Source organism: Lissotriton vulgaris, chromosome 1_2, assembly GCF_964263255.1.
Source record: "Lissotriton vulgaris chromosome 1_2, aLisVul1.2, whole genome shotgun sequence".
NCBI lineage: Eukaryota > Metazoa > Chordata > Amphibia > Caudata > Salamandridae > Lissotriton > Lissotriton vulgaris.
In genome coordinates this window covers 161425477-161440574 of record NC_141686.1, presented here as the reverse complement: position 1 = coordinate 161440574, position 15098 = coordinate 161425477, and the positions used below count along the sequence as shown (strand labels likewise).

The 15098-nt window shown below is 46.1% G+C and overlaps 1 protein-coding gene across 1 annotated transcript in view; it reads left to right on the top strand.

Moving 5' to 3' along the window:
* Positions 1-334: 334 nt before the first annotated feature.
* The window catches only part of LOC147734743 (aldo-keto reductase family 1 member B1-like), a 114315-nt gene continuing 99551 nt past the window's right edge, over positions 335-15098 (top strand). Inside the window, exon 1 of the mRNA XM_086953027.1 lies at positions 335-544. Coding sequence (XP_086809153.1) covers positions 479-544 — 66 coding nt within the window. The 5' untranslated portion in view covers positions 335-478. The remainder of the gene's footprint in view (positions 545-15098) is intronic.

Below are 15098 nucleotides of genomic sequence, written 5' to 3'. Positions count from 1 at the left end.
ATAAAACTGCAACAACTTTCTCCATCAACTTGTGTGGTGTCCGTTATTGTGTGATGGGGGGGGTTGTGTATAAGCGGGTACGGGCCGATATTGGCACTATAAAATATGAAAGGCAACTTTGCATCAGATTAGTAGAAAAAAACTACAGACCTACGTTGCAGAGCCGACTAAGGGCTACCATGCCAAAAAAGCATTTGGTTTGGGGGAGGTCACAATCCCACCCCCGCTCCCCTCAAGCAATGCGCCTAAGTGTTTGCAGAACTGGTTGGAAAATCATGCCGTTTTCTGGCTTGCTCGGTCCAGCGGCCTGTCCAATCAAAAGCCTCGAAGTCTCAGGCCATCTAAGGACAGAGAGCTTCCGGGTGTGTCCCGAAGCGCTAGTTTAAGAACCTGTGGAGCTCGCGCTTCCTGCATCTCACGCGCACCTTTCTGACAGAAGTTCGTCTCCAGAAGAGCTGCCTCGAGACCTCCAGCAGTCATGGCCACCTGCGTGAAGCTGAACACCGGGGCTCTCATGCCGGCGCTGGGGCTGGGCACGTGGCAGGTAAAGCGGGGTGGGAGGGGAGGTGGGGGGGGGGGGGAGAGGGAACAGGGGGTGGTGAACAGGTTCTTATGCAGGGATTAGGCAGATCACACGGTGCGGCAGAAGGGGGTTCCAGCTCATCTGTGACCTCTGCACGACTGGGCTCCACTTGTATATTTCCCCCAGGCCTGGAAAAAGCTTCTGACTGACTCGGAGTGAGACTCGGTTAGCGAATCCCGAATGTGCAAATGCTTTGGTGACCCGGGGCAGATGTTTTCAATGTGAAAAACTGCTCTAGATAGAAAAGTAGGACCTGGCATTTATCTTTAATATTTATTTGAATCACCAAATAATGACTTACTTATAAATGGCACAGAAGCTGACCTTCTACAGCACAGCATGCGGGTGAACTGCTATATGTTACCCTTGCTAGTGTGAGCCTACCTACCCAGTGTGAGTGTAGCTGATGTCTATTCTGTGTGTTTGGTGACAGAGTTTATTTACGTAAAAAACTACTACAGCTACACAGCAGCACTGCGTTTGTGTTCAGTATAAAGGGCAGAGAAAGTCCCTGTTGCGTCACTGATTGCAGTTGTGATGCTCATGAAACGTTTACAGACTCACTCATTTGTATTGTTTTGCCTTTGTTGGTAGCAGGTCTGTGCGGGTTGCAGTACACTCCTACGGTGCACTGCACTGGGCTGACTTCACCTCTTTATCCCCATACCCACCACCCCACCCCCACCACCACCACGTCACAGACAAGTATTTCCTCACCACATCATATTTTCCAATCTCTAAATGTAGCATAGGTAGACGATTGATGCTTCACCCATCGCTGTGCAGCTCCATGAGCCATGGTGCAGCAGGTGCAGTGGCACTGGGGTCCAGAGCCTTGAGGAGCCCATTGAATCCTGATAACTGCTGTATATTTCTACGCCAAAAGCACCAGAGTCCGTGGCATTCTTGCACCCTACTGACGTGTACAGCACCCGGCACCAAAGCCTGGAGGAAAAGCACACAGAATAGAGCACCTCAGTGACAAGGACTCTGTCTCCTTGGAGCTTCTGTCGTCACCACTTTTGGCCATCGGTTTGTTGATGTGACCTTCACTCCACGCGATGCTTCGGGCTTTTTTTTAATGTGTAATTCTGCCCCAGCTTTCAGACCCCCTTCCAGGGCCAGCTGGACATAGTTCGATTCCACAACTGGGGACAAACTTGCAGTTAAAAGTCGAGCAGGCTTGGAGTGAATTTGCTATTTGATCCGTACCTGTTGGGTTTTACTTTTGGACCCAGGCTCTGGGGTGGGACCAGCAGTTGCTACAAACACAGCTGACCTCAGACACAGTCCCATGTGAGTCGTGGATGTTACATTGTGGGTGGTGTTTTCTCGCATGATGCTACAACTCAGTCAAGTCTGGTGGTGCCCAGGAGTCAATAACATGAGTACATTTTAGTTGGGTAACAACAGACATCTTATCCAGACCCAAGCGGTAACAGTGCTCTCTAAAGGTATGTTATGTTAACAGAGTTCTACGTCCTGTAGTTTTAGTGTCATGTATGTGCATCGAGAATTCCATTGCATGACCCCCATCAGTGCTTCCAAGCAGGACCGGCTTTAGGGTGGTGCGATCGGTGCAGCCGCACCTGGCTGTAAGCTCGTGGGTGAGGGAGAGTGGGCTGTGTTTAGAAAAAAACTTATGGTCAAAAAGCAACTGCTGCAGAGTTCTTTGTGTGTCCAGCGGTTTTTAGGCAATAACAAACAATGTCAAGATAACTCTGGTGATTGTTTGTGCTGGAGAGAGGCCGGATCTTTGTCTAGTGGCAGTTTTGATTCATTATAAAGTAATGCAGAGGATTGGTGTGTCTGCTTCATACAACGTGCACCCTGCTCTTGGAATCGGCACATTCTGGTTGACTGAAGAGGTGCCCCAGCCAAGCAGAACCTACAGCTCCCAATAAGGGCAGGTAATTACACACACTGTACAACCCACGCTCACAATTGGGTAGCTTGGCACTAAGCCGTCAGGCTTATTACTGAGGCAATGTGTAAAACAAAGGCAGAGCACTCCACCACAGTAAATACACGGCACATCACAAATATTGTTTATAGCCAACAAACACATATTAATCAAGGCAACATGAATACCATCCATTTCTGGGCATAAATCACACTTGGTAATACTACTAGCAGTACTGGGCCCAATTGTGTTAATAAGATGTCGATAATGTGCACACATGAGAAATGTCTTATTTTAAACCCCCCCCAGTACCCTTATGTGGTGCGACACGTTGTCAGCCCCAAGCCCACCCCCACAATCCTAATCATGCAATATGACACAGTTATAGTGTGCACTATGGCCCACAACTCCAGTAATATGGGCATATACAGAATTATAATTTTTTTTAGCAGGACCGCGATTGGGGCCACGCGGGTAAAACCAATGTTAAATGTAAAGTACTTTTGACAGGAAATCAATGTATAAACCAACACCATTGCCTAGTGTTGTGAATCACAAGTGATCCACAGTCTGTCACTCTCACGCACACACTCTCTCTGCACCTCTACATGGTAAAACATGTACCAGCCCACCCATGATGTGGCCAGGAAGGCACAAGTGAAGAATGAAAAATAACACAGGGGGTACCTCCCAGTCAGAGCAGGCCCCCATCCGGTACACATTGATCACGAACATTCCCAGGCAATATGGGCACAAGGTTTTGTGCATAATACAATTGGTCACTCCAGACACTTCAGGACACACAATGAAGAGTTGCAAATTCCATACCTCCCTGGAAAAGAGGCCTTCTGTTTGGCACATGTTGATGTAGGTTGCACTATACGAGTAACGCACACAGGCGCAAGTTCAGCAATTTCTTGCAAGGTAGAATAAGACACTGCAAAGGGTAAACCCCCCTCTGAGGGTCCCACCCTGTGAATATGACAACACATGCAATGAGTGTGCAGCCAGCTTGTCGCTTGAGAGAAATTCACCACACATGACGAAGCGGGCCACTTTGGAATCCGCAACATGTGAATCTGCTCACCATCAAGCTTATGCGTGCCAAGGTCCCTGACATACAGGGCCAATCACCTGAGAGGCAGGCTTGATTTCAGGGTTCTGCACTAGGCACTCCAGTCTTCAGGCAAAATTCGTAGTACGAATCTCACGCTGCACTGTCCAGTGAAATGCAGCAGGCAATGTGGGCATTTTGAGGGTACCGCTCTCCAGATGGTGTGGGTCCCTCGTAGGAGATCCTTGATGTTCTTGAGATCTCCGAGAGAACAGAAGACCAGCAACTGGTCCTTGGGGGAGCTCACTTCAGGGCCACACGTCAGCAGGTAGGTGGGCCAAGCCACCAACTATTCAGCAAGCCCACGTGGGGATGTATGTCCTTACAACGCATACTTTTACAACGCATACCTTTACAACGCATTTTTTACACCGCAACATCCATTACAACGCATTCCATTACAACGCATGCCATTACAACGAAACCTTTGAAACTACCTTTACAACGCATTCCACTACAACGCAAACTACATTTACAACGCATAGCATTACAACGCATACCATTACATTGCATATATGATAAGTATTGGATAGTGTAGGGGTACAAATTACTATTCTAACTCCAGGGGGTGCAACAGTAGGGTAAGTGTTGGATAGTGTAGGGGTTAAAATTACTATTCTAACTCCAGGGGGTGCAACAGTAGGGTAAGTATTGGATAGTGTAGGGGTACAAATTACTATTCTAACTCAAGGGGTTGCAACAGTAGGGTAAGTGTTGGATAGTGTAGGTATGCGTTGTAATGACTGTGTTGTAAAGGTATGCGTTGTAGTGGTATGCGTTGTAGTGACATGCGTTGTAATGGTTGCGTTGTAATGACATGCGTTGTAATGGATGTTGAGGTGTAAAAGTTTTGTTGTAAAGGAAGTGCGTTGTAAAAGTTGCGTTGTAAGTGTTGTTTCCCCCACGTGGTCCTTTCCAACGGCAGTAATCATTCTTGTGCACAACAGAATTCCCCTGGCAGTGTGCACCATGCAGACCAGGTCCTCCGGTCCTGTGACCCCACAAGCGGATCTCACCCCCTTGTGGGAGGGTGGCACCAGCAGTTATTACAGCAGTGGGCCTTTGAAATTGGGAGGGTTCCAAAGGTATCTCTGTAAACCACAGATGTGCCCCCTAAATTTCCATCCTGTTTACTATAAGGCCACATAATACAGATCTCTGTCTTTATGAGGGCCATGACCTGACTCCAGAGGCAGTGTGTCCCAACCCCTTCCTACCATCTATTCCACCAGGCCCCCAAATGGCAGAGGTTGGCCATCCCAATTGCATAAAAATGTCCATATTTCTATAGAGTGGCAATTCAAAGTGAGATTACCAAGTCCCGTTTCCACCATTGGAAATGGTTTGGCATCGCAAATCCATCGATAGGAAACATCAAGCGGCTGAGCCTCTGCAATCCACAATTGCAGCTGGAAGTACTGTCCACTACTTCCCCATCTTAACCTATGGAAATAGCAGTCTCGTAGGTAGGAAAAGACAAAAGGGTATTCCTGTCTATCTTGGCAGGGCACAACTGTGTGCACCTGTCCGGCCCTTCATCCTCAGAATGGCCAGGGGTTTCTCAAGGCCAGCTTGAGTATGTGTGCAATGGCTCCATCACAGACCTGCAGTGGCAGGTTAGACTCGTTTATGAGCATGATCTGTGCAAGTGCGCACCCTGCCCAAAATGGTTACTGGAGACATGGTTAAACAACATGAATACTGCAGGACTGCGCATGTTTAGCACCATCCTTGGTGCCTGTGCGTGGTCCAGCCTGCAAGGGAAGGTCGGACGCCGGCAAAGCCCATCGTTGGGGCCAGCGCACACACCGGCCTGTAGTAGCAGCCCGGTGACAGGGGTCCAGGAACATCATTGGCGCGAGTGCGCCGGCCGGCTTGCAATAGGAGGACGGACACATAGTCAGCCCACCCTTAGTGCCAGCGCTCACCCCGGATGCAATGGCAAGCGGATAATCTGCTTCCCTCCTTCACGTAAGCACCTCTTCCTACCATGGGTAAGAAAGGTGTGCACACTTTCACACTGCCCTGAGAGTGGGAAAGTGCTTCATGCCTTTTGGCCACACAAGAGCCCTCAGCCACCACGGAAGGTGTCCCATTGGAGGGAGCTGACCCCCGAGGTAGGGAGAACCCCCTGGGGGTTCTTCTCTACTCGAACAGCAGACATGCTTGTGTCTCTGCCTCACCTACCCCGAACTCCTCCTTCGGGATATACCCCAGGGCCTCTCTGGCAGTAGGGGAGGCCCCCCTTACTGTTGGTTCACTAGTATGGGAAGCCAACCGGAGCAGGTTACATGATTGGCAGGCGAATCCAGTGGGAGCACAGTGAGTGCCATGCCCCACTACTAGCCAGTGTCGAACCCTCCCTGGGTATGTGGTGCACCTCTTTACAGGGCGTTCACAGGCACAACAACTAACCCAATCATATAGACACACCCTCTTAACCTGGATAAGAGGGGGGGCTCTTACATTCCCACTGCAGTAGAGTGGAAATGTGAACCAGAGGGACACAAACCAAAAGTAGACAAAGACTAGGAGCAGTTCCCACCTCTATCTCAAGGTCAGCATTAATGGGTCAGGAATGACGGCTAATTCACCGAAGCCAAGGTATACTTCTTAAAATATAGACCTGGCAATATAGAAAAGATACCAGGTCGCTCAATACTTTGAGTCAGGTGGGAGATATCACAGCAGCCCCTCCTGATTGAGATGATCCTGTCAAAGGTCCTGATCCCAGCCATGATAACAGGGATTAAATAAATACCACACTCAAAGGAATATGCTGAAACACATTCTCCAACACTGCCTGGGACAGGAGTACATCTCTCCTTGCAGGCAGCAGCAGAAAGTGCAATTTGACCAATACTCCACACATGCACACATGCCCCTCCTCTCCTATGAAATGTTTTCCTGATGTACAAACACCCAGCTTGACTTCCCATGTTGAAAACCAGTGGACAGTGGAAAACTCTCAAGCAGAAGCACCACACTACTGTCTGCTAAATGCCAGAAAATCAAACAAGCGCCTCCATTGTATACACACCCTCATTACAACTTAAGCATCCTTCTAACCACCAAAGCCTCACTTCCTACTTCATTAGCTACCTCCTCTGAACACAGGGGCACAGACAGCTACCACCATGCACGCACACAAGGGAAGGCAATATGAAAGAGGTGGGGGTACAGCATTATAAAAAAAAAACACACACACTGCCTGCATCCACCACCACAGAGTAAATTATCAGCATACACTATATCTCCTACTCTCAACTACACTGTCCTGAGCTCCTTCTAGGTTCTGTGTTCTGTTCTCCTAAGCCTTCTGCACTGGAAGTCTCTAAGACACATGATATAATCCATAGCATCTAAGACTTTGAAAAAACATTGAACTGTCATCTTGTGCAAATAGGACACAGCCAATTATCCACCCACTTGTACTATGTCTCAAAATATATACTTTTTGTCTTCTTCATGTCTTGTGAGATATTGTGATATTCATAGACGTTTTTCTCTCCTGGCCAGTGATACTTATGCAACTGCTTCTGTCAGAAGCAGAGTCAGCTTAAAAACATAAAATAAACAAATTGCGCTTATGAACATGTTTTGATACCTCTTCAATCTCTACACTTTTTTGGGAAATTAGGTATCATTTTTATCAGGAGACCAAGAGGAATGCTGGGTGGTAGGAAATTTGTGCCAGAGCGGTGATCGCAGACAGAATTGCGAGGAAAATATGATTTTTTTTAACTAAGTTTAAGGTTTTTAGGGAATTCTGGGTAAGAAAACTTTGGAGGATCCACACAAGCCCCACTCCCCGGACTCCCCCTAGTGTCTAGTTTTCAGAAATGTCTGGGTTTGGTAGGTTTAACTAGATGACCGTTGATCTTGGGAGCAAAAACGCAGATGATCCCCTTGCAAAACCAGGTCTTTTTGTGATCGATAATTTTGATGCCTCCACAATACATTTTGGGCCCTTACCTGTTGTGTGCACTTAGTCCACCCACACAAGTGAGGTAGCATTTTTATTGAGAGACCTGGGGAATGCCAGGTGGTAGTAAATTTGTGCGGCCCGGTGATCCTACAACTTTCCCACACAGAAATGTGAGGAAAATTAGATTTTTTATTTTTAGCTAAATTTGAGGTTTGCAGGGGAATCTGGGTAAGAAACATTGGGTGATCCATACAAGCTACACCTCTCTGGACTCCCCCAGGTGTCTAGTTTTCAGAAATGTATGGATTTTGTAGGTTTCCCTAGATGGTTCCTGAGCCTTGCCAAACCAGGTCATTTTGTGAACGATAATTTTGATGCCTCCACAATATGTTTTAGGCCCTTCTCCGTCACGGACACTTGGCCCATCCACTCAAGTGAGGTAGCATTTTTATTTTAAGACCTGAGGAAACACTGGATGATAGGAAATGTGTGCTGGCCTGGTAGTCCTTCATCTTTGATTTGTTTTAGCTAAATTTAAGATTTGCAGTGTATTCTGGGTAGGAAAATGTTGGCGGATCCATACAAACTACACCTCCCATAACTCCCACAGGTGTCTAGTGCAAAACCAGGTCATTTTGTGATCAATCATTTTGATGCCACTACAATAATCTTTGGGCCCTTCCCTGTCACGAGCCCTTAGGCCACCCACACAAGTGAGGTAGCATTTTTATCAGGAGACCAGGGGGAACGCTGGGTGCTAAGAAATTTGTGCAATAACACAAAGGAGCCCAGAGGGAACAAAAAGGTACAAAGGGGATCGCCCTCCACTCTAGTCAAACAATTCACAAAAAGATCCCTGTACCAAGGACAGATAGTGTTGTTTATCTACTAAACATGAGTATACACTGTTCTGAAAATATTACTACAATTTGCCAGAAACAACCCCCTTTCTCTTCACAGTGAGGTGTGTTTTCTCTAATGTCTTGCTATCCACAACAAACCAATGTTTGTATCTAAAAAGCCTAAAAAAGTTTCAGGGTGGCAATCAACTCAACGTGCCCAATGATGTCTGCCCTCAATCAGACAGTACATCCACCCACAATCAAACAGATAAAGAAAATGAAAAAATGTGTGGTGGGAAGGAAGGCACCTCATGGGCGAACAACCCTCGGGGAACATGGCAGATGTTACCAATTCTATGCCCCTTTCTCATCATCGGTTGCCATTCCAATCCCAAAAGAAATGAGTGTACAAAACATAGAAAAAGTACAACACAAAAGCACAAGATGTGTGCAAAGAGATGCTAGACAGAAAGCTTACATCAATAGCTCACTGATGTGACCAACATAGAAGAGTGACATAAAATCATCAGACACACTCACTATATATCTTTATTCTTCGTATTAGTGTGTACTGGTGAATTAAAAAGGCTGGTAGCCTAATAGTGCATACCAGTACCTGATACCGACATGTTTCACTGCCCCAATGCTTTTGGCAGATTCATCAGGGTATTAACACTCGGTCACTGCACCGATTTTGGACACCTCTTTTTGGACGCTGTTGAGTTGAAAAAACACACCCATAAAAGACCATTAAAAACCTTTTCTGAAACCAATCTGGACATCTTATTCTCTAGAAAAAAGAGGTCGGAATGGGGGCCATTTACCCTGAGTCAGCCCTGTCCTCTCATACCGGCTGATCAAGCCAACGTCCACTTCATTTCCTGTCGACTGATGCATCAATCTGCAAATAATGAAACCACAAACCAGTTTTTGGAACCTGAACCGGTTTAATGTCAAAATGCTCGCTGCAAGGCATATTCCTAAGCCGATTGGTTCACACTCGGCCCTGCTATGAAACTAGTGTCCCTCATCTAAACAATAGTCCGGGGCAGTATCAATCCATACCCCTGTAGACGGACAGGTTTGCTCCCATGAGGCGGCGGTGCTGCGAAGGGTTCACATCGCCGGCGCCAATGTACTTTAAATGTTAACCATAATCCCAGTATCACTACCTCCTTACTAGGCACGATTATTTACACCCTTAACCCTTCTCCTCACCGTACAGCTTCGTAACCCGGACCTTCAATCATCCCAGGAACGCCGTGTACTCGCTGCTGATGTTATTTAACTGTGTGTTGATTGCAGCGAGACCGGGGGTGTCCGGTCACGTGAATTACCGAGCATGCTCAGAAGCGCTTACCGGTGTGCACACAAACAGGCGCCATCTTAGAGTGGAGCGTAGTTTTAAGTATATATGAATAGCATTTGCTGGTGTTATAAAGAGATAGACCTCAAACCGATGCCGCTTTACTTTAATGTAAATTAAATACTGCGCGCACCTATGTACTTAGTAAATGGCATATTAAACTATAAAATATGCCATTTACTAAGTACATATGTGCGCGCAGTATTTAATTGACCGGACACCCCCGGTCCCGCTGCAATCAACACACAGTTAAATAAAATCAGCAGCGAGTACACGGCGTTCCTGGGATGATTGAAGGTCCGGGTTACGAAGCTGTACGGTGAGGAGAAGGGTTAAGGGTGTAAATAATCGTGCCTAGTAAGGAGGTAGTGATACTGGGATTATGGTTAACGTTTAAAGTACATTGGCGCCGGCGCTGTGAACCCTTCGCAGCACCGCCGCCTCATGGGAGCAAACCTGTCCGTCTACAGGGGTATGGATTGGTACTGCCCCGGACTGTTGTTTAGATGAGGGACACTAGTTTCATAGCAGGGCCGAGTGTGAACCAATCGGCTTAGGAATATGCCTTGCAGCGAGCATTTTGACATTAAACCGGTTCAGGTTCCAAAAACTGGTTTGTGGTTTCATTATTTGCAGATTGATGCATCAGTCGACAGGAAATGAAGTGGACGTTGGCTTGATCAGCCAGTATGAGAGGACAGGGCTGACTCAGGGTAAATGTCCCCCATTCCGACCTCTTTTTTCTAGAGAATAAGATGTCCAGATTGGTTTCAGAAAAGGTTTTTAATGGTCTTTTATGGGTGTGTTTTTTCAACTCAACAGTGTCCAAAAAGAGGTGTCCATAATCGGTGCAGTGACCGAGTGTTAATACCCTGATGAATCTGCCAAAAGCATTGGGGCAGTGAAACATGTCGGTATCAGGTACTGGTATGCACTATTAGACTACCAGCCTTTTTAATTCACCAGTACACACTAATACGAAGAATAAAGATATATAGTGAGTGTGTCTGATGATTTTATGTCACTCTTCTATGTTGGTCACATCAGTGAGCTATTGATGTAAGCTTTCTGTCTAGCACCTCTTTGCACACATCTTGTGCTTTTGTGTTGTACTTTTTCTATGTTTTGTACACTCATTTCTTTTGGGATTGGAATGGCAACCGATGATGAGATAGGGGCATAGAATTGGTAACATCTGCCAAGTTCCCCGAGGGTTGTTCGCCCGTAAGGTGCCTTCCTTCCCACCACACATTTTTTCATTTTCTTTATCTGTTTGATTGTGGGTGGATGTACTGTCTGATTGAGGGCAGACATCATTGGGCACGTTGAGTTGATTGCCACCCTGAAACTTTTTTTGGCTTTTTAGATACAAACATTGGTTTGTTGTGGACAGCAAGACATTAGAGAAAACACACCTCACTGTGAAGAGAAAGGGGGTTGTTTCTGGCAAATTGTAGTAATATTTCCAGAACAGTGTATACTCATGTTTAGTAGATAGACAACACTATCTGTCCTTGGTACAGGGATCTTTTTGTGAATTGTTTGCTAAGAAATTTGTGCCAGCCCGGTGATCCCACAAATTTCCCACACAGAAATGTAATGAAAATGTGATTTCTTTAGCTAAGTTTGAGGTTTGCATGGAGATTCTGGGTATTGAAACGTTGGGGATCCATCCAAGCCACACCTCCCTGGACTCCCCCAGGTGTCTAGTTTTGTGATTAATAATTGTAATCCTTCCCCAATACATTTTGCGCTCTTCCCTGTCGTGGGTACTTGGCCCACCCACACAAGTGAAGTAGCATTTCTATCAGGAGACGTGGGGGAACGCTGAGTGGTAGGAAATTTGAGCCGGTCCGGTGATCCCACAACATTCCCACACAGAAATGTGAGGAAAAAATATGTTTTTGCCAATTAAGCAAGTTTACAAGGGCTTCTGGGTCAGTAAACCTTTTGGGACCCACACAAAACTCACCACATACTATTCTCTGAGTGACCTGTTCCAAAAAGATGTGAGGCAAAAGTTGTTCACTACAGAGAGAGTATGCAATGATGGTAAAAAGCAAAAAAAAACAAAAACATTATTGCACATCTCTTCACTAGTTAATCACTGGCATACTGGTCAGATTTGGCACAAGGATGAGTAAGTGGTTCTTTAAAAAAAAGTTATTCAACAATGACGTTAGGAAAATAAATCTGCAAAAGTCATTGTTAATATTTTCAACATTGGATCTAAGAACCACTGACTTACAACTTGTGAGCTGTAAAGCCACGTCAAGATCCAAACCGCTTTACAGTCCATTTACATGCCTTTCATGCGCCAGCCCCAGAAAATCATTCACACGGTCAGCTACGGACCCAACACAATACAACACTTACTTTTACAAACTGTGGCATTTAAGAGTCCATCACTCTCATTCACCAACAGGACTAACACACCAATTACACCACCAAGCACCCAAACATCAGACAACTGACAAACACACTTTAAACAAGTCAATACACATAACAGCCACCAACACACTGCCAGTCCACACACACCACCAGTCAAGTATCAGTCTACACCGACCGCCAGCCAAGCACCAATCCATGCACACTGCAAGTCTACACACACCGCCATCCAAGCATCAGTCTAGACACACCGCCAGCCAAACAGCAGTCTACATGCGCCGCTAGCCAAACGCCAATCCATGCGAAGTGCCAGCCAAATGCCACATGAACTGCCAGCCAAGCACCAGTCCACATGCACTACCAGCCAAGTGCCTATCGATACACACTGTTAGCTAAGCGCCACTCTACACACACCACTAGCTAAATGCCAGTATACACAGACAATCTGCTGAACTCCAGTTCACACACAGAAACTTTCTCTGCTGTCTAATAGTTTTCTGTCCCTCTTGGGAACAGATAGGCAGAAAAAATATACCCAATCTGCCCTGGGGGGGGGCAGAAAAAAGCCAAAATATTTCCCCAATAAAGGGGAGGGACCCTTACCCCAGGGGCCACACCTCAACATATAAATATAAAACTCCCTGCGGTCGAGGGGCTAAGAATAAGGCCGATCTGCACCAAGGAGGAAAGAAATGGCCAAAATATGTGGCCAAATAAAAGAGGAGCTGCCCTCCTCTTATTGTGCAAACACTTATCCCTGGTGTCTAGTGGGTTTCTGTGGGACGATCAGCATATAAATATGATCCATTTCCTACAAAGGGGCAGAAAAGGCCAGAACAATTTTCCAAAAAAAAGGGTGAGAAACACTTGCCTAAGGACTTTCTCCTGCACATGTCAATATACTTTTCCTTATTGTCGAGTGGGTGTCTGCTCCCCCCCTTGGAAGCAGATTGGCATAAAATATGGCCGATTTTCCACCAAGAGAGACATAAACAGCCAGAATAATTTCCCCTAAAAAAGGGGGAGTGATCCTTGCCTAAGGGGCTGCTCCCCCACAGGTCAATTTACTTTTCCCTGGTGTCATATGGTTATTACGTTCCCATAGGTTGTGTTAAGTTAGCATGTGCTTGTTAAAAGTTTAAACGCCATCTTTTCTTTCTGCTTCGATTTGCACACGACACCTACTTGTTATTACAGCTTTTAACCTAGAAGAAGGATTTGATTTACTTCAGAATAATATATTATTGCACTGGTATCAGTCGTGCCTGGAACATTTGGAACAACTGTCTGCACACTGAGAGCTGCACACTCTAACACAAGGTTATTGTAGGCCTGATCCTCGCACTACGTTAGTCATAACACAAATAATGTTTGTGCCAACTTTGGGCTCTACGTGAGTTCAAGATACAGTTACAGGAAATGCTACACACCCTTGATGCTGGACATGCTGAGAGCTGGTAGCTGTTGATGTGATCTCCTACTACTGAGAATTTGAGGTATGGGTTCGCCCAGCTAAAGCCCAAATGAGACCTTCTTAGATATAATATAATATGCTAATTAGGGTGCGCGAAATATAGGTGATACAGAATTCTATAGATTTTGCATCATAATATGTTATCACAGTTTGCTTATTAGGGATTAGTGACTATGCTGCTGACTCTGATTTTTATAATATGTATGTTGGTATTATACAAGATACTGCGTTTGAGAATGTTGCATTGAAAAAATAAACATTTCAAACTTGCACGTGTTCTCATTGCCTCCCAGTTTCGGTTTGGAATGATAATATAACGAAAGAGTGTTCATGTGTTCCACGATGCCTGAGGTATTCTAAGTTCATGTTCTGGATTGTCTAAGACATCGGGAAGTATTTACTGCCGATGAGATACTGTAGCTAGCCTGGTAAGGGGATTTCTGAAACATAGGTGAGTTTTGGGTCACCCTGACTCACCCAGGTTCTAGGTCTCTGAGCACAGTTCTGTGAGAGAACGGAAACCCTGCGACATGGCGCCCATACGTTGGTTGGCCCTATAACATGACACTCGAGTAGTATATCATTCAAACCTTAACGCCTACATTCCCGTTTCTGGAAAACGGCAGTGTCGGAAAAACCTACCTATTTTTGAAATAGGTTGTTTTCAAGCTTGAATCAATCTAAAACGGTTTCCTTGAATTACTACCCAGTTGTGCTACAAAGTATACTTTGTTTTTTCTAATTCCTGTGCTAACATGGCTCAGCCTGTGGACATCCCGCAGCATAGTCGCATTGCGGTGCGTGACCATTTGCGGATATATGATGTCCCTTTAGATGGCTTGGCTGTGGTTCTGGTGGTGAGCGCGGAACATGCTTACCCGTACGAACTGTTTTATTCGTGGGTGACATTTCCGGCGGTGGACGCTAATTCTGGTGTGTTCCACACATACACAGCTACGGTAGTACCGGCTGCGTACGCTCCGTACAGAGCACTGGAGGTTCCTATTGACGCTTGGCAGCATGGAGTTTGGTTTGGTGGCGCCCTACCGCACGCTTTAACCGCTCCGAGGTTAGGTCCTTTGTCCATTCCGGGCACTGCATGGCCTGCTTTGGGTGGTTTTACTCCTCACCCTCAACGTGCCACTTGTAACGTGGCTGATCTGCGGTGGCTTCATGAAGTCGCGGTGGGAGTAATTAGAGCGCTTGTTCATTACATTGGCCGTAATGTTCAGGAAGCGGCCCCTAGAGGCGCACAGCTTCGTGCAGAACATGCTGGTCTGAAAATCAACCCGGTCATGGTTAATTCCGTGATGGGTAAAAAGCCCTTAGAAAAGGACGATTTTCCGTTCTGGCTTGCTGAGAAATTCGGCCAGCTGGAGGCTGTGTTTCCTAATACGAGTCCGGGTGATAAGCATCGGATTCTTACACTGAGTTTACCGAAGGATCTGGCTCCTGACCTTGCTGACTGTGAAACCTGGGGAAAAACTTTTGCGGCGGTCT